At 46.8% G+C, this 23919-nt stretch overlaps 2 protein-coding genes across 2 annotated transcripts in view; one reads left to right on the top strand and one right to left on the bottom strand.

Annotated features, from left to right (window-relative positions):
- Nucleotides 1–2969: 2969 nt before the first annotated feature.
- On the bottom strand, nt 2970–6979 carry LOC148439516 (T-complex protein 1 subunit theta-like). Its single transcript, XM_088464633.1, has 2 exons — nt 6901–6979; nt 2970–5019 (listed from the first exon to the last, which is right to left on the bottom strand). Exon 2 carries the CDS (start codon nt 5014–5016, stop codon nt 3214–3216), a length of 1803 nt encoding a protein of 600 aa, XP_088320759.1. The 5' UTR covers nt 5017–5019; nt 6901–6979; the 3' UTR covers nt 2970–3213.
- A 77-nt stretch (nt 6980–7056) lies between these two features.
- DNAH2 (dynein axonemal heavy chain 2) overlaps nt 7057–23919 on the top strand; it is a 189244-nt gene continuing 172381 nt past the window's right edge. Inside the window, exons 1-3 of the mRNA XM_088464631.1 lie at nt 7057–7126; nt 16072–16205; nt 18509–18567. Of these exons, the coding sequence (XP_088320757.1) occupies nt 16088–16205; nt 18509–18567 (177 nt within the window). The 5' untranslated portion in view covers nt 7057–7126; nt 16072–16087. The remainder of the gene's footprint in view (nt 7127–16071; nt 16206–18508; nt 18568–23919) is intronic.

The following is a 23919-nucleotide window of genomic DNA, read 5'->3' as shown; positions in this document are numbered from 1 at the left end:
ATTTATTAGATTAATCGAGTACATCGAAAGGCGTCTGAACTGCTCGCGGTGCTTGTGGTTGGATTTTCCTACCGCAATCATGCGACCAGTTCAGGCTAAGAAACAACCAAGTGACGTGGTCGATGACGCTGCTTTGTTAATTATGCACACCCTTTGGCACGCCTGCGTTCGGATCTCCACTCCCCCGTTTTCAAGCACCCTCCCCTGTTACCACCCACAAATGCCTCATTCTGTCACCTAAATTAGCAGGCGTTCGCTATTTTGCGAGCACACAATTTCCGAACGCAATGACTGGTTGGCGCATGCGTATTACAACCCATACGCATGTGCAGTTGTGCGAACATCGCTCAGAGCGAACGAGTGGCCGCTTACGAGCGTCTCTGAGAATCAGGTCCAGAGTACCATGGCACTGGTAGGGTGACGGGTCCTTGCATCAAGGTTCTCGACCCCCCTTCCTGTCTATGTTCTGTGGTCAGGACTGTCCAACAGTCAGTCACTCACCGCCTGCTACAGAACTAACCAACAGGAGTCCTTCATGAGGAACTGATCTCTTTCTATGTGATTCTGGATTTGCTGACATGTTGTTGTATAAAGGTGGGCGAGTTATTATCATGGCTGCTTTCGATCATAGCTACATGAGGCCTAGTTGGGTGCAGCGGTCACAAGCCAGCCCTGGTCTGGATGTTTCCCTCTGTACCTGAGAGCTGAGTGCATTGATCGAGAGTCCAGGCAGAAGGGGTTTGGGTGGGTGGCTGTCCAGAGAAGCGATCAGTATCTAAGCAAGGCCAGAACCAGAACTGGGACCAGAGAAGAACTTACAGCAAGCAGAGCCAAGCAGACCAAGGTTAGTGCACCCATCACGGACTGTGCAGCATGAGGCTTCCTGCACCATAAAGCACAGGCAACTTATTAGAATGCCCCTACAGAGGCATGCCCCCATGCCCTGATTTGCTACAGTGTGATCACATGACTGCAGTACACCACCCGTATGGCTGCTGAGAGGTTTCCATGCATTGGAGCAGCCGGCTGAAGAGGCAGTACCCCGTGGTGCCTCTACTAAGGGAATGAACAGAAAGAAGCCTGTGTTGGTGGAATCCAAATCATCCTTCGCCAACACAACCTCAAATTATTAGTAATTCCCAGGCCTGACAAGAGTCCTCAAGCTGGGCAGTCAAAGTTTAAGGTTGTGTTCCATAGAGAAACGGGCCTTACCATTTATCTCTGGGACACAACCTTAAACTCAAAATACCAGCCAACAGAAATAACCCTTGCCTGTCGGACACCTTACCCACCTACCACGCGGGCTTTATCCCTTCAAGGCAAGCGTCTAACCCCTCCAATATAAAATCTCGACATTTCCCAATGCTGTTCCCCTAATCCTTACCAATCCACAGGTTCCCCTCACAGATGTATTACATGAACATTGGCCCTCATTCAGACCCGCTCGCAAGCGGGTCGATGGTGGGGCACTGCGCATGTGCCGCGCGTGTGTGCAAGCCCCGTAGCGAGTGAGAAATTCACTCGCTCCGGGGCTCCCTACTAACGGGGTGGCTGTCGATGTTGATTGCCAGCTCGCCCCGTTTTGTAGGCGGGGAGAAGGGGTGGCTGGACAAACGTAGGCGTTCCTGAAGGAACGCCTGCCGTTTGGGGGTGGCCCTACCTACATCACTCGTTATGGGGCTCGTTTTGTAGGCGGGGAGGGGGGGTGGCTGGACAAACGGAGGTGTTCCTGGAACGCCAGCCATTTGTGGGCGGCCCTACTGACATCACTCGTGATGTCAGTAGTGAGCACTTCCTGCTCTATTAGAGCTGGAAGCTCACTGGGGCTTGCGGCAGACGAGACCCTACCACAAGGGTCTCGTCACAAGCCCGATGGTCGCGACCAATGCCTGGCCGCTCGCAAAATCGTCCGCCCTCATTCAGAGCGAGGGCTCGCTTTTTGCGAGCGGCTCTGAATGAGGTCCGTAGTGCGTGTGGGTCACTTTCCGGGTATACAAAAATAAATGGCCACTCAAATAACATTGGCACTTCACCTGAAAATTGCCTACGTTGTGGTTATGGATCGTTGTGGATCTCCCAAGTGGTCTATGCTCAGGGAGGGCTGGCGGGCGGTGCACGGCTGTGATAGATTAAGCGAATTGCGCTGACTCCATCCACTGCTGCCTGATGACGCGTTTCGCAGGAAAGAGAAGTGGGATCTGATTGGCCTGTTCTCCCAATCAAAGCTTGATTTTTTTATTGCTCATATCCACTGTGTATCTAGGAATCTCCTATACAAAAGTCTATAATCAATGCGATCAAACCAATTTTCCTCCACCGCGTAGCTACATCTAATGCCATTTAGTGGCCTGGACACATGAGAGGGGCTAATTTCTCTTCCTAAATTTTACTTGGTTCCTTTCTCTCTCTATATACGGCCTCACTGTCCCAGCCTGCTGGCTTCCCTGACATTGGCTCAGTATCCTGTCTACAAATCAGGGCTGCTCCCCCAGACCCTCGGTCCAGGGAATGTTGGCTACTGCCAAATGGGGCTAACCAAGGGGCCGTGACCTGTGGGCCACCAATAGTAAGACCCATTACCTCCGGTGGGCCCCAGGACAGGCAGAGCTGGCTTCTAGCTGCAAGGTAGGTCCTCTAATTGGGAATGTGACCTTATAGTGCTGTATAAGGGGAATTATATATATTGTTGTGTGACGTTATAAAGGGTAACACAATTACAAGTGAGTGATCGGAGCTTACACTAAGGGACGTTTTCGAAAATGCCGATCACAAGAAAAATGCAGGCGAAAAATGATTTTTTTTTTTTTTAGATTGGGCAGCGCATAATAATTAAATTGACATTTTCTTGACGCTGTGCCCTCTCCGTATTAGAACATAGAAACGCGCACTGTCAGTCAAGTGACGCCAGGTCCATTTATTCTGCAGGAAAGTATTTTATTGGTCGATAGGGAGGACACACATGGCACAAAACGTCCATCTTACAGAGAATGATAGAAAAGCAGATTCCAGGCGTTTAGCTCACTGTTGCCCTCATGTGGTGAAATGCAGAAATTACAGCTCCAGTTAGCTTAAAATCCACAAGAACTCCTGTAGGTTGGTGGTCTGTTGTGCACAAAAAGGGAATTATAACAACTTGCTGAGATGAAAGAATAACTAGATGTGTATATGTGAATTTGGTCTCTAAAAATTGGAGTGTGTGTAAAATCCGGTTCTTCAGTCTATGAGGTCAGGCTCCAGGTCCCAGTTGCTGTTCTCTTTTCGGAACTTTGGACCTCCACTCTTCTTTGCAACGATCACCTCTCCACAGCCGATGAGAGTGACTGCTACATCTGTGGCCATCTCCAGAGCTCTTCTCTTGACGATGAGTGGGTCCAGCACTTTAGATGCCACCACCCCATCTTCTCCTATGCCCGCTTCTGCCTCTCCCATCTCGTGCCTAACTCTGAGTTCACCCATTACCTTCATTTCATCTAGACCCCAGTTATGAGCCAGTGTACGGGGGAGAACTGCCAGTGCGCGGGAGAAGGCCAATAACCCTTGCTGATCTAGACCAGGATGATGCTTTCCCAGCTTCTCCAGATGTTGGCTGAGCTCCATCTCTACAGCCCCGGCTCCAACCACCACCCTCGGTTCCTCTCTCATAGCCCTGTAGCACTGGACTGCTGACCTTATGACTTCTTTACAAGCCTCCACCAGATGTGGAGTGGCCGCCCTCACCACCGCTGTAACTTGGCCCCTGCTCACCTTGGAGCCTGATTCAAACACTAGCACCTGTTCCTCCCCAATTTCAGTTGGGTAAACTCTTTGGCAATGTCCCATCTCTTCGGGCTCAGGGGCTCGTTGATCTGTGGCGAGTACCTGAGCTCCGGTTGACAGCGCCAACTGGCGGGCCTGGCTGCGCCGTTCAAGTTTCACCACCAAGATCCCAGCCTGATTGCAGAAGTGAAGTGCCAGCTCACTTACTGGCCCTGCCACTGCCAACACCGTTACTCCAGCTCGGGAGAGTGACTCCACCCGATTTTTCTCCATGTGCTCTCTCCCAGCTCCCAGTTCTTCCAGTGCCTGCGCCAGCTCAATCAGGTTGGTGGCAGTTACCTTTGGCTTCTGTTCACCAAATGGGCACATGTATAGTGCCAGTCTTGAGCGGTCCACCCTTCTAGTTGACCCTAGTGGCTCCAGTTGCAACACCGCACCCTTTATTACCCAGGAATTGTCCATACTGCCTCCGGGGAATCCCAACACTTGAAGAGACTCGGGATCGTCAGCTAATGGCACCGAGCATGCCTGCTCCACTAGTTCATTAAAGGTTGTGCCCTTCAAGAGCGGGAAGGTCAGTGCAGTGTTGGCGGCTTGCGCTAATGTGCATCTCAGAAGGTGGGCCTCCTGAAACCCTCCAGATGGCAGTGGGTGGCCCGGAAAATGACCCTTGGAAAGATGTAATGGCAAGCATCCAGGATGAGCAGATGGCATAGGATGGTGAAGGTACTTTTGCTGACACATTATGCCGGATAACTCATCAGCAGATGTTATGCCATAAGGGATTGGAAGCTTTCCATCTACGGCCCACGGATAGAAGCTCTGTGCCACTAGCTCCTGGCAGGCGTGGGTACATGCTAACCTATATCCACAGCACAGCTCAGTGGCCGGCATACCGGCTCTTAGCAGGATCTCGGCTTCAGACATGAGAGCCCAGGCCAGCAGCAGCACAGTGGCGGTGCCATCGCCGCACTCCTGGGCTTGCGTTTGACAGCCCTGGCGCACCAGATTCCCAGCGGGATGTTCTATCTCCAGCTCTGAAAGGATGGCTAGGGCGTTTCCACTGATCAGGGTACTGCCCAAGCGAGTGACCAGCAGCTTTAGGTTTCCGGCAGGTCCGTAGCACGAGCGTAGGCAATGGGCAAGCTTGGTGAGGGCTGATGCATGGCGGAGAGCACACTCTTCCAGACCGCTGAACACTCTTGTGCCAGTTCTCTGGGCCTCTAGCAGGACAGGCGGGTTGGGAACGTGGACGGCCATGAGCTGTTGAAACAACATGCAGAAATCAATCAATCATTCTGTCTTCCCTAAACTGGAGTGTGGGCAGCACCTTTGCTCCTGGCTAGCAGGGTGCCTGAAACGGTACCCTGCAGACGGGATTGCTTTGGACGCTCCAGATGGGCACCCTGCATAGTATGTGCAACCATTTGAGTGTCAGTGCTGCACTTTTCGGACCTGCCGGTCATGCCTCCTTTTGCACGACGCAATGATGCAATGATGTTGCGCGCTGAGTGCCCTGTTATGACTATGGGTACATGAATTTAAATATGAAACCACCGTATTTTCAAAAATAATTTGCAATAAATGAAAAATTTCCTATAATGGTGTTTTTGATTTTTGACGCTGTGAAGAATTATAAATTATTAATAGTAGCGTATAGAAACAAACCAATGTACATATTGAGATTCTTCTTATGTTCTGACTAAGTGATCTAAGTAATGTGCGGTCACCTCTAGGGCTCAGTCCCTATGCGTAATGCGCGGTCACCTCTAGGGCTCAGTCACTATGCGTAATGCGCGGTCACCTCTAGGGCTCAGTCCCTATGTGTAATGCGCGGTCACCTCTAGGGCTCAGTCCCTATGTGTAATGTGCGGTCACCTCTAGGGCTCAGTCCCTATGTGTAATGTGCGGTCACCTCTAGGGCTCAGTCCCTATGTGTAATGCGCGCTCACCTCTAGGGCTCAGTCCCTATGTGTAATGCGCGGTCACCTCTAGGGCTCAGTCCCTATGTGTAATGCGCGGTCACCTCTAGGGCTCAGTCACTATGTGTAATGTGCGGTCACCTCTAGGGCTCAGTCACTATCAGGGCCGGTGCAAGGTTTACGGGCGCCCTAGGCAACATTTCACTAACTACACCTGCTCCGTCCAATTCATAATATGCCACGCGTCAGCCTCCCCAGTTAAATAACATGCCACACAGCAGTGTCCCAAATTCTTAATATACTAAATAGAATATTACACACAGCAGAGCGCCAAAATCATAATGTACCTCATAACCCTGCTGCAAATTCATGATATGCCACTCAGAGGTGAATTATGCCACTCATTTTTTTTTGTGGACTCAGTGTCGCCCTCCAGTGGCCGATGCCCTTAGGCTGCTGCCTAAGGTTGTCTAATGGTAGCACCGGCCCTGGTCACTATGTGTAATGTGTGGCCAGTAGTGCCTATACACCCACACGCCCAAATACAGGGTGACAGCAGCACTGGGGGATGGGCGTACTATACAGGGGGACCGCAGCACTGGGGGATGGGCGTACTATACAGGGTGACCGCAGCACTGGGGGATGGGCGTACTATACAGGGTGACCGCACCACTGGGGGATGGGCGTACTATACAGGGTGACAGCAGCACTGGGGGATGGGCATACTATACAGGGGGACCGCAGCACTGGGGGATGGGCGTACTATACAGGGTGACCGCAGCACTGGGGGATGGGCGTACTATACAGGGGGACCGCAGCACTGGGGGATGGGCGTACTATACAGGGTGACAGCAGCACTGGGGGATGGGCGTACTATACAGGGGGACCGCAGCACTGGGGGATGGGCGTACTATACAGGGGGACCGCAGCACTGGGGGATGGGCGTACTATACAGGGGGACCGCAGCACTGGGGGATGGGCGTACTATACAGGGGGACCGCAGCACTGGGGGATGGGCGTACTATACAGGGTGACCGCAGCACTGGGGGATGGGCGTACTATACAGGGTGATAGCAGCTCCTGCTATAGCACAGCCCTCAGATTTGCCCCTGTATGTATGTATATATGTATATATAGGTACACACTACACACAAACACAATTGTTCATGTTCACTAATATCTGACTGCTGTACACATTTATGTATATTTGCCGGGCTCTTACCAAATACTAAGACGTGATTGGCTGCTATGTCTGCCATTCGTCAGACGACTTCTCTAATTGGAAGACGTCACTGCATAATATCCGCCGCTTGGAGTCGTCCAATGGTTGACTGGGCTGAAGCAACCGCTCAACTCATGTCATGTGACCGTCCCTGCTCACACCGTTACCTAGGAGACGCGTCCAGGGCAACAGCCTGCTCCAGTGTATTCCCATATACAGTATATAGGTGAGTATATAATATGTACAGTGCTGTGTGCAATATACAGTATATAGGGGAGTATATAATATGTACAGTGCTGTGTGCAATATACAGTATATAGGGGAGTATATAATATGTACAGTGCTGTGTGCAATATACAGTATATAGGGGAGTATATAATATGTACAGTGCTGTGTGCAATATACAGTATATAGGGGAGTATATAATATGTACAGTGCTGTGTGCAATATACAGTATATAGGGGAGTATATAATATGTACAGTGCTGTGTGCAATATACAGTATATAGGGGAGTATATAATATGTACAGTGCTGTGTGCAATATACAGTATATAGGGGAGTATATAATATGTACAGTGCTGTGTGCAATATACAGTATATAGGGGAGTATATAATATGTACAGTGCTGTGTGCAATATACAGTATATAGGGGAGTATATAATATGTACAGTGCTGTGTGCAATATACAGTATATAGGGGAGTATATAATATGTACAGTGCTGTGTGCAATATACAGTATATAGGGGAGTATATAATATGTACAGTGCTGTGTGCAATATACAGTATATAGGTGTCTATATAATATGTACAGTGCTGTGTGCAATATACAGTATATAGGTGTCTATATAATATGTACCGTGCTGTGTGCAATATACAGTATATAGGGGAGTATATAATATGTACAGTGCTGTGTGCAATATACAGTATATAGGTGAGTATATAATATGTACAGTGCTGTGTGCAATATACAGTATATAGGTGTCTATATAATATGTACAGTGCTGTGTGCAATATACAGTATATAGGGGAGTATATAATACGTACAATGCTGTGTGCAATATACAGTATATAAGGGAGTATATAATATGTACAGTGCTGTGTGCAATATACAGTATATCGTGGAGTATATAATATGTACAGTGCTGTGTGCAATATACAGTATATAGGGGAGTATATAATATGTACAGTGCTGTGCAATATACTGTATATAGGTGAGTATATAATATGTACAGTGCTGTGTGCAATGTATAGTATATAGGGGAGTATATAATATGTACAGTGCTGTGTGCAATATACGGTATATAGGGGAGTATATAATATGTACAGTGCTGTGTGCAATATACAGTATAGGGGAGTATATAATATGTACAGTGCTGTGTGCAATATACAGTATATAGGGGAGTATATAATATGTACAGTGCTGTGTGCAATATACAGTATATAGGGGAGTATATAATAGGTACAGTGCTGTGTGCAATATACAGTATATAGGGGAGTATATAATAGGTACAGTGCTGTGTGCAATATACAGTATATAGGGGAGTATATAATATGTACAGTGCTGTGTGCTATATACAGTATATAGGGGAGTATATAATATGTACAGTGCTGTGTGCAATATATACTATATAGGGGAGTATATAATATGTACAGTGCTGTGTGCAATATACAGTATATAGGGGAGTATATAATATGTACAGTGCTGTGTGCAATATACAGTATATAGGGGAGTATATAATATGTACAGTGCTGTGTGCAATATACTGTATATAGGTGAGTATATAATATGTACAGTGCTGTGTGCAATGTATAGTATATAGGGGAGTATATAATATGTACAGTGCTGTGTGCAATATACAGTATATAGGGGAGTATATAATATGTACAGTGCTGTGTGCAATATACAGTATATAGGGGAGTATATAATATGTACAGTGCTGTGTGCAATATACAGTATATAGGGGAGTATATAATATGTACAGTGCTGTGTGCAATATACAGTATATAGGGGAGTATATAATATGTACAGTGCTGTGTGCAATATACAGTATATAGGGGAGTATATAATATTTACAGTGCTGTGTGCAATATACAGTATATACGGGAGTATATAATATGTACAGTACTGTGTGCAATATACAATATATAGGGGAGTATATCACACATACAGTGATGTTTGTATTATACAGGGAGTTGGTAAGTGTATAGTATATACAGTGTTGTGTGTTATATACAGGGAGGGGGGTGAATGTACAATAAATGTGTAATATACAGTATATAGGGAAACATATATGACATATACAGTGCTGTGTATAATATTGTGAGAGGTGTAGAGTATATAATCTATACAATGATGTAATATACTGGGAAGGGGTGAGCATATGGTATATACAGTGCTGTGTGTAATATACAGGGAGGGGGTGAGCGTATGGTATATACAGTGCTGTGTGTAATATACAGGGAGGGGATGAGTGTATGGTATATACAGTGCTGTGTGTAATATACAGGGAGGGGGTGAGCGTATGGTATATACAGTGCTGTGTGTAATATGCAGGGAAGGGGTGTGCATATGGTATATACAGTGCTGTGTGTAATATACAGGGAGGGGGTGAACATATGGTATATACAGGGAGGGGGTGAGCGTATAATATATATAGTGCTGTGTGTAATATAGAGGGAGGGTGTGAGTATGGTTTATACTGTACTGTGTGTAATATACAGGGAGGGTGTGAGTATGGTATATAGAGTACTGTGTGTAATATACAGGGAGGTGATGTGTGTATGGTATATACAGTGCTGTCTGTAATATAGAGGGAGGGGTTTATAATATAATATAGGGCCAAGTGTAATAGGTTGTCTATTTTGGAACAGTACAAACTCGCACTTTCTTCCACGTTTAAAAAGTGTGAGTTTGTCCTGCAACCCACAAATGTATTAGCTGCGAACTTTTCTGCTTGAGCCTAGTACATATGCGATTTTAGGTGAGTTTAGGACTATGTAAACTGACACCTTTTAATGCGACAAGGTGCGAGTTATACAGAAGCCATCACCGATCAGTGAGATCCGTGAGGGCTTCTGTGTGTGTTTAAAAAAAAAAAAAATGACGTGCAGCCCTCCCACCCAAAAGCATAACCAGCCCCGGGCTTTGTCCAGCCTGTCCTGGTTCTAAAAATATAGGGGCCAAAATGCGTATAAGGCCCCTGTATATTAAGAACCAGCACAGCGCTTTGCTGAGCTGGAAATACAGGGGACAAAACGAGTAGGGTCCCCTGTAATCTCCACAACCAGCACCGGACTCTTTCTAGCAGGGAAGTAATGCCACAGCCAGGGAAAACCTTTCACCGGTTTCCCCGGCCAAAACATTACCCTTGACTGCTAGTCAGCCCAGGCCAGGGATCCCTGGGGAGGTGGGTACCCCCCCCCCCAATAAAGTGGTCACCATCTCCAGGGCACCCCAGACCTAGGCTGATAACCCGGGGCTATCCCCGTCACCCGTGGGCGGTGGGTGCCGGGTTGATAGTGTCAAAGTGTAGTGTAAAATAGAGGTGTAAATATTGTCTTTAGCTGTGGTACTACAAGTTCCAGCAAGCCTCTCCCGCATGCTGGTACTTGGAGAACCACAAGTACCAGCATGCGGGGCATTACGGTCCCGCTGGTACATGTAGTTCCCCAGCCCAAAAAATACTTACAAAAACACAACACACACACCAGCCAATCAGCCCTGTGCTGGTTCTTGATATACAGGGGCCCCCTGTGCAATTTTGGCCCCTGTTTTTTAACCAGAACAGGCTGGGCAAATCCCAGGGTTTGTTATGCACATCATTTTTTGTTAACTATAGAAACGTTTGGATATGTGCATGTTTCTATGTAACTGTGACCTGCTGAGGATGTTTGAAACTCGCACCCTTTTACATTGGGCAAGTAGATTGTTTTAAATGGAAAAACATCTGGATTTCGAATTTTAAAATGGCGAATTTTAGAAAACTCTGAAAAAATGCGAGTTCTATTGAACTGACAGCCTATTACATGGGAGAGTTGTGGAAAAGTGCGAGTTTACCACAAAACTCACAATTTACCAAAACAGACACCCTATTACATTTGTCCCATAGTTGCAAATGATGGGTTAGAACTGCGCTCTGCTGTATGGGCAGATGGGATGTGAGATGTATTGTTTGTGTCGGGGTGCTGCACCTTCCTAAAAGCAGGAGTACCGGGTCCTGTGTAACGATATAATGGGGTAGAGGGTGCGGAGGGTGCGCTCGCCCTATGGGTGTGATGCTGGAGTAATAGTGTGTTGTGGTCTTTTGTGTTCGATGTTGTTTGTGGAGTGATGGGGTGTAGGGAGGGAAGGGGGTCTAATGGACTGGAGGTGGTGGGTGAGGAAATGAAGACAGAGGCAGAAATGGGGGCCAAAGGGTTTATTGGAAAAAAACAGTACTAATCCTATTTGGTCCCAGGCACCCAGGTGGGGTGAGCGATCCACTTGGGGGTGTGTGTGGGTGGAGACTGGGGAGGTGAGTGGACCCTTTTAGGGGGCTCCTTTCCGTGCAGTTCAATAGAAAGGCACGTTACCCCTGCTGGACCTTTGGTCAACAGTCTTAGGATGTCTCGGGGGGAGGGGAGTGGTGGGTTGGCAGCGGGTCTGGCGGTTGTGGATGTACACCCTGGCGGCGTCCCGCGCAGGGGTATAAGTCTCGGAGTCACTTACCTACCGGTAGGATTTGTTGGTGAAAAGGGCTTGGGCTGCTGGTAGCTGGTGTTAGTTTCCTTTTGCAGATGCGGTGTTGGATGGCTGTTGCGGTGTCAGCGGTTGGAGGAAGCTCTGTGTGTGGTAGTGGCTTGCTGGTGCACTGTGGGGCTTGGTGCACCGCGTTGCTGGCGTTCTGTTCCCGCTGCCTGGTGGGTGCCTGCTGGTGTGGATCGCTTAGGGATTGCTGCTGGACGAACAGCTGTGAGTGGAGCTGGTGTTGGTTGCTCCCAGGGGGCGGTGCGTGGTCGCCTGGGTCTAGCAGGTGGAGTGGTGATCAAGAGGGGTGCGAAGGGCTTTGCTAGGTGTGATGCCCAGCGCGGCCCTGCGGGTGGTGGGTAGAGAGGGTTCTGGAAGCAGCAAGGCTCGACCGAGTTCTCCGCAGGAATGAAGAGCTCTGGTGTAAGCTGGCTGTGGTGTCAGAATGTAGGGGGTCTCCAACGCGTTTCGGCAGGGGCTCTGCCTTCTTCAAGGAAGTACCTCCACCCACACACACCCCCAAGTGGATCGCTCACCCCACCTGGGTGCCTGGGACCAAACAGGATTAGTACTGTTTTTTCCAATAAACCCTTTGGCCCCCATTTCTGCCTCTGTCTTCATTTCCTCACCCACCACCTCCAGTCCATTAGACCCCCTTCCCTCCCTACACCCCATCACTCCACAAACAACATCGAACACAAAAGACCACAACACACTATTACTCCAGCATTACACCCATAGGGCGAGCGCACCCTCCGCACCCTCTACCCCATTTGTCCCATAGTGTTGTCTGTAATATACAGAGGGTGCAAGTATAGAACAAATTCAGTGCTGTTATAATATAGAGAGAGGGGTATATAATAGTGCTTTGTGTAGTATAAGGAGAGGAGGTAAGTATTATATATGTGTGTAATAATATAACATATAGGGGTGAGTATTATATATTATGTGTGTGTAATAATATAGTTTAATAGAGTGTTGTGTGTAATATAAGGAGAGGGGGAGAGTATCCCATGTGTGTAATAATATAACAGAATATATACTGCATGTGTGTAATATAAGGAGAGGGGGAGAGTATCCCATGCGTGTAATAATATAACAGAATATATACTGCATGTGTGTAATATAATGAGAGGGGGATAGTATCCCATGTGTGTAATAATATAACAGAATATATACTGCATGTGTGTAATATAAGGAGAGGTGGAATCATGTGTGTAATAATATATAGGTCCCTATTTATTATTCTGTGGCCATAAAACAAATTTCTATTTCTCCTTATATCAGCGACATTATCACCACAATGTAGTATTAGTATATCGGCGTTGCAGCTGAGCGCCGATACCGGCTGGCGGCAGTAAGAGTAGCGTCACCGCTTCTCCTGGCCATGTTGGATCATGCAGTGAAATCAGAAAACCTGACTTGTGCGTCCATATGTAATTAGTTTCATTCCATTTATAATATGTAAATGATAAACAAAGTCCATTGAGCAAGTCCTGCTATGGCCATGCTAAGGCATTGCCTGTATCATGCTTATTCCTGTCAGCGCCTCCATAACCACCGTGCTCAGGACTCCCAGCCCCAGCCGCAGTGGTCATTAGTCTGCCAGGAGGATAATGGGCTCAGAGTGTGCTGGCTGTATAAGTAGCCGGTACTCACCATTCCAGCAATTACTGCCGCTTATCCCCCAGCTGCGCACAGAGCGGGCGCGATATCTTGCCTGTAATTCGCAGGAGCATTGCACTACACTTTCAGGTTGGAAAAATGATGTTTTTAGAGTCTTTTCTTACATTTCCATTTGGATTTTGCCTATTATTCAAAGAGCAATCATAAAAGGACTCTATGCTAAACGCTAGCAGCGTGTGGTAGTGCGTGAATCTGCGCTGAGCTGGATTGCAACAAGCCTCTGAGTCAGAGAAAGGCCTCTAGGTGGCCAGGCATGCTGGGGTTTGTAGTTCCATAAAGGAGGATCCTCAGGTTTTTCACCGACCTAATTAGTAGGTTTCCGTCTATATTTAAAATTATTTCCATAAAGGATTTTTTTTTTGCGTCCAAATGATTTTCAATTCATTGGTTAAATCTTTCCAGCTTCCCTTTGTGTTTTTCAGTGATGTCTGTTATCATCAGCCTGTGCCTGATGATATAGCGACATGGCTAAAAGACGAAGCACAGAGTGGGAGGGAGGAGCAGTATAATTAGTGATATCTGTCTTTCTTACACTTGGCGGTTTTGCATGTGTGCATATATTATTACACCTAGAAATGCCTTCTATCTGCATAATCTCAGCGACCATCAGGGGGTAATCAGCGGAGACGCTGACTGTGGGCTGATGGGGGAATTGTGGCAGCTGCCTGCAGGACTATGAATCAGAGCTGAGCCAATTATGGGGGCTTATTCACCTCTTGTTCTTCCCGTGGGCGCACGTTTTGTGTTCAGTTTTAATGATTAACCCATTTACTTCCAAAATAACTGGTAATACTGTTATTATATTTTACCATGTATTTCACTGCAGGGGGAGGGACAGGCTCATAGCTCCCTTCTGTCTGTGTCACCCTGCAGGGGGAGGGACAGGCTCATAGCTCCCTTCTGTCTGTGTCACCCTGCAGGGGGAGGGACAGGCTCATAGCTCCCTTCTGTCTGAGTCACCCTGCAGGGGGAGGGACAGGCTCATAGCTCCCTTCTGTCTGTGTCACCCTACAGGGGGAGGGACAGGCTCATAGCTCCCTTCTGTCTGTGTCACCCTGCAGAGGGAGGGACAGGCTCATAGCTCCCTTCTGTCTGTGTCACCCTGCAGGGGGAGGGACAAGCTCATAGTTCCCTTCTGTCTGTGTCACCCTGCAGGGGGAGGGACAGGCTCATAGTTCCCTTCTGTCTGTGTCACCCTGCAGGGGGAGGGACAGGCTCATAGTTCCCTTCTGTCTGTGTCACCCTGCAGGGGGAGGGACAGGCTCATAGCTCCCTTCTGTCTGTGTCACCCTGCAGGGGAAGGGACAGATTCATTGCGCCCTTCTGTTTGTGTCACTGTGTCACCCTGTAGTGGTAACAATACTGGATCAGAACCTCTATACACACCTTCCTATACCTTCTAATGTCCTGCCTATACCCTCTAATGTCCTGCCTATACCTTCTAAGGATGACGCTAGTTTGCGTACGCAGTCACACCATAAATATAGACTTAGACGTGGAATCTGTGGTTTCAAAACACAAGTGATATTCAGGTAAAAGTTCAGACAGTTACACGCAATTGATCAAGACACAATTTAGGCGCAAATGGAAATTATACAGACCGCAAGTACAGTATACGTACGCAGGCGCTTCCGGACCCAGAGATAGGCATCAGCAAGAGACCCCTCGTCATTCAGTATTCAGCACGAAGACTCAGAACCAGCGTTCGGATCCCTCCCAGCCCCGAGCGTCGCGCTAAGAAGCCCATAGGCCTGAAGGTGGCGTTACCTAGCAACGCGAACTGCATTCTGCTGCTTAATATATACGGGGAATGCGGTAAAACCCACTGCATTTTCGGGGGTTTTACCGCGTTTTGCCGTTAATACATCTCCCCAAAAGTCCTATGCATTCGCTAATATGCGACTAGTTAACAGCGCAATTGTGTGTATTAATGTGTGAATGAGAAATGGTGAAAGATGCAAACGCATGGTGCTATTAGTATTATCGCCACATGTACTAAAATGTGAGTTTATCTAAAATGGCGCTTAGGCGGCCATTCGGAAAATGGCGTCTTGCGATCTCATTTTCAAGATGGCGTCTTGCGGCCAGTCGCAAGATGGCGTCGCTGCGATTAAATTTTAACCTGAACTTGTCTCAGCCAATTATTCAGCGTCAACAGTGGGAGGGACAGACACATAGCTCCCTACTGTCTGTGTCACTGTGTCACCCTGCAGGGGGAGAGACCAACTCATAGCTCCCTTCTGTCTGTGTCACCCTACAGGGGGAGGGACAGGCTCATAGCTCCCTTCTGTCTGTGTCACCCTACAGGGGGAGGGACAGGCTCATAGCTCCCGTCTGTCTGTGTCATCCTGCAGGGGGAGGGACAGGCTCATAGCTCTCTCTTGTCTGTGTCACCCTGCAGGGGGAGGGTCAGGCTCATAGCTCCCTTCTATCTGTGTCACCCTGCAGGGGGAGGGACAGGCTCATAGCTCCCTTCTGTCTGTGTCACCCTGCAGGGGGAGGGACAGGCTCATAGCTCCCTTCTGTCTGTGTCACCCTGCAGGGGGAGGGACAGGCTCATAGCTCCCTTCTGTCTGTGTCACCCTGCAGGGGGAGGGACAGGCTCATAGCTCCCTTCTGTTTGTGTCACCCTGCAGGGGGAGGGACAGTCTCACAGCTCCTGTCTGTCTATGTCACCCTGGGGGGGGGGGCGGGGTAGGAGGGAGAGATTCCCAGATGACATTATGATTGACAATATATAACTGCATTGATGTCTCTAGGGCCAGTGCATGAACTATGTCGGCCACTGAGATTCTCCCCGTATCACCTGAGCGGCGTCCTCCGAGCTCATCAGACCAAGAGAGAATAAGAGATGTGGAAAGCCAATGTGCCAGCAACAAACGTGTAGAACATGGTAAGTCCTCGGCCATCTAACCAGGGGCTGGCTGGCAACTTTTAGCCTGGGGGGCAAATGCATGCAGGCGGCCCTGGCAGAGGAGTAGCGTGTAGCCAGGGTGCCCAAAGAACGTGCGTGCTACGGCGCCCCCCCCCCCCCAAGTGTTCCAGGGAGGAGGCGGGTCCATATGGGATTAATGTAAAGGAAAAATAAAGATTAGGGACAGCCCCGTCGTGTTGCCCATATGCAGTGCCCCCTGTGCCCCAGGAGAGGACCCCCTTATGCAGGCCTCCAGTAGTGCCCCCAGTAGTGATCCCTCCTATGCAGTGCCCCTTATACAGTGCCCCCAGTAGTAAGCCCCTTATATAGTGCCCCCAGTAGTGTTACCCCCTATGCAGTGCTCCTTATATAGTGCCCCCAGTAGCAGTCCTCCCCCATGCAGTGCCCCCAATAGTGGTAACCCTCAAATAGTGGCCCCAGTTGTAGTCTCCCCCCTATGCAGTACCCCAGTATTGGCCTTTTTATAGAGCCCCCAGCAGTGGTCCCTCGATGCAGTGCCCCCAGTGGTAGTCCCCTCCCCCCTATGTAGTGCCCCTAGTAGTAGTCCCCTCCCCCCTATGTAGTGCCCCTAGTAGTAGTCCCCTCCCCCTATGCAGTGCCCCTAGTAGTTGTCCCCTCCCCTTGTAGTGCCCCAGTAGTAGTCCCCCCTTGTAGTAGTAGTCCTCCCCCCTTGTAGTGCCCCCAGTAGTAATCCCCCCCAGTTATAGCCCCCCCTTGAAGTGCCCCAGTTATAATCCCCAGTAGTGCTCCCCCCTTGTAGTACCCCCAGTAGTGGTCTCCCTCTTGTAGTGCCCCAGTAGTAGTCCCCCCTTGTAGTAGTAGTCCCCCCCTTGTAGTGCCCCCAGTTGTAGCCCCTCCCTTGAAGTGCCCCCAGTTATAACCCCCAGTAGTAGTCCCTCCCTCTTGTAGTGCCCCCAGTAGTGGTTCACCCTTTGTAGTGCCCTCAGTAGTCCCCCCCCTTGTAGTGCCCCCAGTAGTAGTAGTCCCCCCTTGTATTGCCCCCATTAGTAGTAGTCCCCCCCTTGCAGTGCCTCCAGTAGTGGTTGCCCCCTTGTGGTGCCCCCAGTAGTGGTCTCCCCCTTGTAGTGCCCCCACCCCCCCAGTAGACACACGTAGTAAAAAAAACAAAACACTTACCTGAATCCCCGCTCCCGCCGACGCCATCCGCTCCTCCGCCTGTCCTTCCCGGGCATTATGGGAGAGACGTCATATGACGTCATGACGCCTCTCCCATTGCCCACTGCGGGAGCCGGAAGATGGAGCGGCTCCTGCAGTTGGCGCAGCAGCAGCTAATGAGAGTCTGACAGACTCTCATTGGCTGCTGCTTACAACAAACATACAGCTGGCGGAGCCGGCGGCTGTGTGTTTGTCACTTGTGTATCGCTGACCGAACTCCGTCCGGTCAGCGCTACACACGCGGTGCAGTCTGTGTCACAGTGACACAGACTGCCCGCGGCCCGCGGCCTGAATGACGCTGCGGCCCGGGGGGCACATGGAACCCTGACCCCTGGCCCAGCCCGCCACTGCTTCTAACCCTACTGTATGTAAGACTGACAGGACTGCAATAGGCAGAGCCGGCCCTGGGCATTATTATTAGTTACTACCAGTTACGTATATAGCGCACACGTATCCCGCAGCGCTCTTACAGAGAATATTGGTCAATCACATTGATCCCTGCCACAGTGGAGCTTACAATCTATATCCCCTGTCACATGTACACACACATACACATTAAGGTTAATTTCGGTTGGGAGCCAATTAACCTAGCACGATCTATAGGAGTCCTTTACTCCAGGGGGGCATCCAGAAGGCTTGGCAGTCTGCCCCCACAAGTTTGGCTGCAATTTAAGCCACAACAGCTAAAATATGGCCTAGGGCGCTAAATCGGTCAGGGCCGGCTCTGGTCATAGGGTATATAGACAGTGGGCGGTGCTTCACCCCTAGGAGGCGGGGCTCTGGGAATAAGAACTGCCTCCCCCCGCCTATAGCTCGCGCCGTGAGCCAATCAGTCCCATCTTGTATCAGCGAGGCCACATTCGGCGATGATCCGCCTCTCGCATGCCCGTGTATGGCTCATAATACTTATCACAGCTGCCATACGGTAACTAGAAACTGGCAGTGTTGTGACCAGGACGTAGCAATAGATATATCCGTGGAAAGGGGGTGATTCCATCAGCCTTGTAGTGAATGACGCAGCCTCGGCTGCTATGAAATTGCTCCGTTTAATCCAGTAATTGCTGTTTGTTTCTTGTTTGTCACAGAAGAGACTGAACAGGACCAATCTCCCTCCTCTGCTCTTGTTGAGGAACATTTAGATTTGGTAAGGAGATGGCAGCAACCCCATTACCGGGAGGTATTGCGTAGTCTGCATACAGCATGAACTAACACTACGTTATCAGAAGTGGATTAGGTTCTGTAATCCATAAAGCCCAATTATCTTTCCCTGATCTTTCAGTCCGTAAATCCCTCCTTTTCCTTCCCACCTCCCCTCCTGTAAGTAATGCATGCCAGCCCGTCAGGCTGTGTGCTCCCCCAAACGTGTCCTGTGTTCTGCCGCCATGAGCATGTTCCTCTGAGTTTTGATTGATGACTGTGGCCGACCCTCGTCACGCATATATCATCAGCACAGTCTGTGGCGCTGTGCGCAGCTGGAGACTGGCGAAATTCTGCCATGTTGTCTGCGGTGTCTTCCATTGCCGGGATATTTAACATGTTCTGACGTGTTATTCCTTTATAGTACACGTGCTTCTTGATATCCAGGAATGTTTTACCTTCACTGACACACGTTCCATTACAGAACACTTGATATAACTTATATTATACAGGAGTGACATCACTACTCTCCCAATATAAGCTACATTATACAGGAGTGACATCACTACTCTCCCAATATAGGCTACATTATACAGGAGTGACATCACTACTCTCCCAATATAAGTTACATTATACAGGAGTGACATCACTACTCTCCCAATATAAGCTACATTATACAGGAGTGACATCACTACTCTCCCAATATAAGCTACATTATACAGGAGTGACATCACTACTCTCCCAATATAAGCTACATTATACAGGAGTTACATCACTACACTCCCAATACAAGCTACATTATACAGGAGTTACATCACTACTCTCCCAATATAAACTACATTATACAGGAGTGACATCACTACTCTCCCAATATAAGTTACATTATACAGGAGTGACATCACTACTCTCCCAATATAAGCTACATTATACAGGAGTGACATCACTACTCTCCCAATATAAGCTACATTATACAGGAGTGACATCACTACTCTCCCAATATAGGCTACATTATACAGGAGTGACATCACTACTCTCCCAATATAAGTTACATTATACAGGAGTGACATCACTACTCTCCCAATATAAGCTACATTATACAGGAGTGACATCACTACTCTCCCAATATAAGCTACATTATACAGGAGTGACATCACTACTCTCCCAATATAAGTTACATTATACAGGAGTGACATCACTACTCTCCCAATATAAGCTACATTATACAGGAGTGACATCACTACTCTCCCAATATAAGCTACATTATACAGGAGTGACATCACTACTCTCCCAATATAGGCTACATTATACAGGAGTTACATCACTACTCTCCCAATATAAGTTACATTATACAGGAGTGACATCACTACTCTCCCAATATAAGCTACATTATACAGGAGTGACATCACTACTCTCCCAATATAAGCTACATTATACAGGAGTTACATCACTACTCTCCCAATACAAGCTACATTATTCAGGAGTTACATCACTACTCTCCCAATATAAGTTACATTATACAGGAGTTACATCACTACTCTCCCAATTTTAGCTACATTATACAGGAGTGACATCAATACTCTCCCAATATAAGCTACATTATACAGGAGTGACATCACTACTCTCCCAATATAAACTACATTATACAGGAGTGACATCACTACTCTCCCAATATAAACTACATTATACAGGAATGACATCACTACTCTCCCAATATAAGCTACATTATACAGGAGCGACATCACTACTCTCCCAATATAAGTTAAATTATACAGGAATGACATCACTACTCTCCCAATATAAACTACATTATACAGGAGCGACATCACTACTCTCCCAATATAAGTTAAATTATACAGGAATGACATCACTACTCTCCCAATTTAAGCTACATTATACAGGAGTGACATCACTTCTCTCCCAATACAAGCTACATTATACAGGAGTGACATCACTACTCTCCCAATATAGGCTACATTATACAGGAGTGACATCACTACTCTCCCAATATAAGTTACATTATACAGGAGTGACATCACTACTCTTCCAATATAAGCTACATTATACAGGAGTGACATCACTGCTCTCCCAATATAAGCTACATTATACAGGAGTTACATCACTACTCTCCCAATACAAGCTACATTATACAGGAGTTACTTCACTACTCTCCCAATATAAGTTACATTATACAGGAGTGACATCACTACCCTCCCAATAAAGACTACATTATAGAGGAATTACATCACTACTCTCCCAATATAAGCTACATTATACAGGAGTGACATCACTGCTCTCCCAATATAAGCTACATTATACAGGAGTTACATCACTACTCTCCCAATACAAGCTACATTATACAGGAGTTACTTCACTACTCTCCCAATATAAGTTACATTATACAGGAGTGACATCACTACCCTCCCAATAAAGACTACATTATACAGGAATGACATCACTACTCTCCCAATATAAGCTACATTATACAGGAGTGACATCAGTACTCTCCCAATATAAGTTACATTATACAGGAGTGACATTACTACTCTCCCAATATAGGCTACATTATACAGGAGTTACATCACTACTCTCCCAATATAAGTTACATTATACAGGAGTGACATTACTACTCTCCCAATATAGGCTACATTATACAGGAGTTACATCACTACTCTCCCAATATAAGTTACATTATACAGGAGTGACATCACTACTCTCCCAATATAAGCTACATTATACAGGAGTGACATCACTACTCTCCCAATATAAGCTACATTATACAGGAGTTACATCACTACTCTCCCAATATAGGCTACATTATACAGGAGTGACATCACTACTCTCCCAATATAAACTACATTATACAGGAGCGACATCACTACTCTCCCAATATAAGTTAAATTATACACAAATGACATCACTACTCTCCCAATATAAACTACATTATACAGGAGCGACATCACTACTCCCAATCTAAGTTAAATTATACAGGAATGACATCACTAATCTCCCAATATAAGCTACATTATACAGGAATGACATCACTACTCTCCCAATATATGTTACATTATACAGGAGTGACATCACTACTCTCCCAATATAGGCTACATTATACAGGAGTTACATCACTACTCTCCCAATATAAGTTACATTATACAGGAGTGACATCACTACTCTCCCAATATAAGCTACATTATACAGGAGTGACATCACTACTCTCCCAATATAAGCTACATTATACAGGAGTTACATCACTACTCTCCCAATACAAGCTACATTATATAGGAGTTACATCACTACTCTCCCAATATAAGTTACATTATACAGGAGTGACATCACTACTCTCCCAATTTTAGCTACATTATACAGGAGTGACATCAATACTCTCCCAATATAAGCTACATTATACATGAGTGACATCACTACTCTCCCAATATAAACTACATTATACAGGAATGACATCACTACTCCCCCAATATAAGCTACATTATACAGGAATGACATCACTACTCTCCCAATATAAGCTACATTATACAGGAATGACATCACTACTCTCCCAGTATAAGCTACATTATACAGGAGCGACATCACTACTCTCCCAATATAAGTTAAATTATACAGGAATGACATCACTACTCTCCCAATATAAACTACATTATACAGGAGCGACATCACTACTCTCCCAATATAAGTTAAATTATGCAGGAATGACATCACTACTCTCCCAATTTAAGCTACATTATACAGGAGTGACATCACTACTCTCCCAATATAGGCTACATTATATAGGAGTTACATCACTACTCTCCCAATATAAGCTACATTATACAGGAGTGACATCACTACTCTCCCCATATAGGCTACATTATACAGGAATTACATTACTACTCTCCCAATATAAGCTACATTATACAGGAATTACATTACTACTCTCCCAATATAAACTACATTATACAAGAATGACATCACTACTCTTCCAATATAAGATACATTATACAGGAATTACATCACTACTCTCCCAATATAAGCTACATTATACAGGCGTGAAATCACTACTCTCCCAATATAAGCTACATTATACAGGAGTGACATCACTACTCTCCCAATATAGGCTACATTATACAGGAATGACATCACTACTCTCCCAATATAAACTACATTATACAAGAATGACATCACTACTCTCCCCATATACAGTAAGTGATATTAGACTGGAGTGCCCTCACTCCTCCCCCAATATAAGTTATATTATACAGGAGTGACATCACTACTCATAATATAAGTTATATTATACAGAAGTGACATCACTACTATCCCAATATAAGTTACATTATACAGGAATGACATCACTACTCTCCCAATATAAGTTACATTATACAGGAATGACATCAGTTCTCTGACAATATCAGTTATATTATACAGGAGCGACATCACTACTCTCCTATTATAAGCTACATTATACAGGAGTGACATCAGTCTCTCCCATCATACATAAAGTTATATACGCCAGTAGTGACATCAGTACTCTCCCTTTTTGTTATATTAGACAGAAGCGACATCACTAATCTCTCAATAGAAGTTATACAGGAGTGACATCACTATTCTCCCGATATGTTATATTTGACAGGAGTGACATAACCTCTGACCAAATATAGTCACTATCCATCAAATATTCACAGAATATGCCTTTGTGTATTATAAATGTATACATATATATGTCCTATATGTGTGTAGCGTTCTGATCACTGACGGCCGGAGGCAGTGCCTCTGTATACAATGTCCTTACAGGAGCTGTGGGGTGTGCCGCCCGGCTGCTCCTGCTGAAGCAGGGTTTGTTCTGGGCTGCGAGCGGAGGGGAGGGAGGGATTGTGAGCAGCATCTGGCTCCTGTTTTCCTCTTTGCACAGCAGATGTGAGCGACGTGAAGTCATTAGTCTGCAAATGTTCTCGCCGGGAGGCAAGAAAGACAATTCTGCAAACCTAATTCTCCATCAGCCCCCTCTGTGTCCTGTGATATCTCTGCGTACTGTCTCCTTACTGCCTCTACAACTGTGCAAAAAGGTCCTCTTATTTCATGTAATCCCATTATGTGACGTTTCACAAGTGCTCCTCTGTATACACCATTAACTCCCCGTATTACTTCACGCAACACCTCATTATAACTCCCCGTATTACTTCTCGTAACGCCTCATTATAACTCCCCGTATTACTTCACGCAACGCCTCATTATAACTCCCCGTATTACTTCACGCAACACCTCATTATAACTCCCCGTATTACTTCTCGTAACGCCTCATTATAACTCCCCGTATTACTTCACGCAACGCCTCATTATAACTCCCCGTATTACTTCACGCAACGCC

Source organism: Taudactylus pleione, unplaced genomic scaffold (assembly GCF_031769625.1).
Source record: "Taudactylus pleione unplaced genomic scaffold, aTauple2 ptg001724l, whole genome shotgun sequence".
Taxonomy (NCBI): domain Eukaryota; kingdom Metazoa; phylum Chordata; class Amphibia; order Anura; family Myobatrachidae; genus Taudactylus; species Taudactylus pleione.
This window is presented reverse-complemented; position numbering and strand designations above follow the sequence as displayed.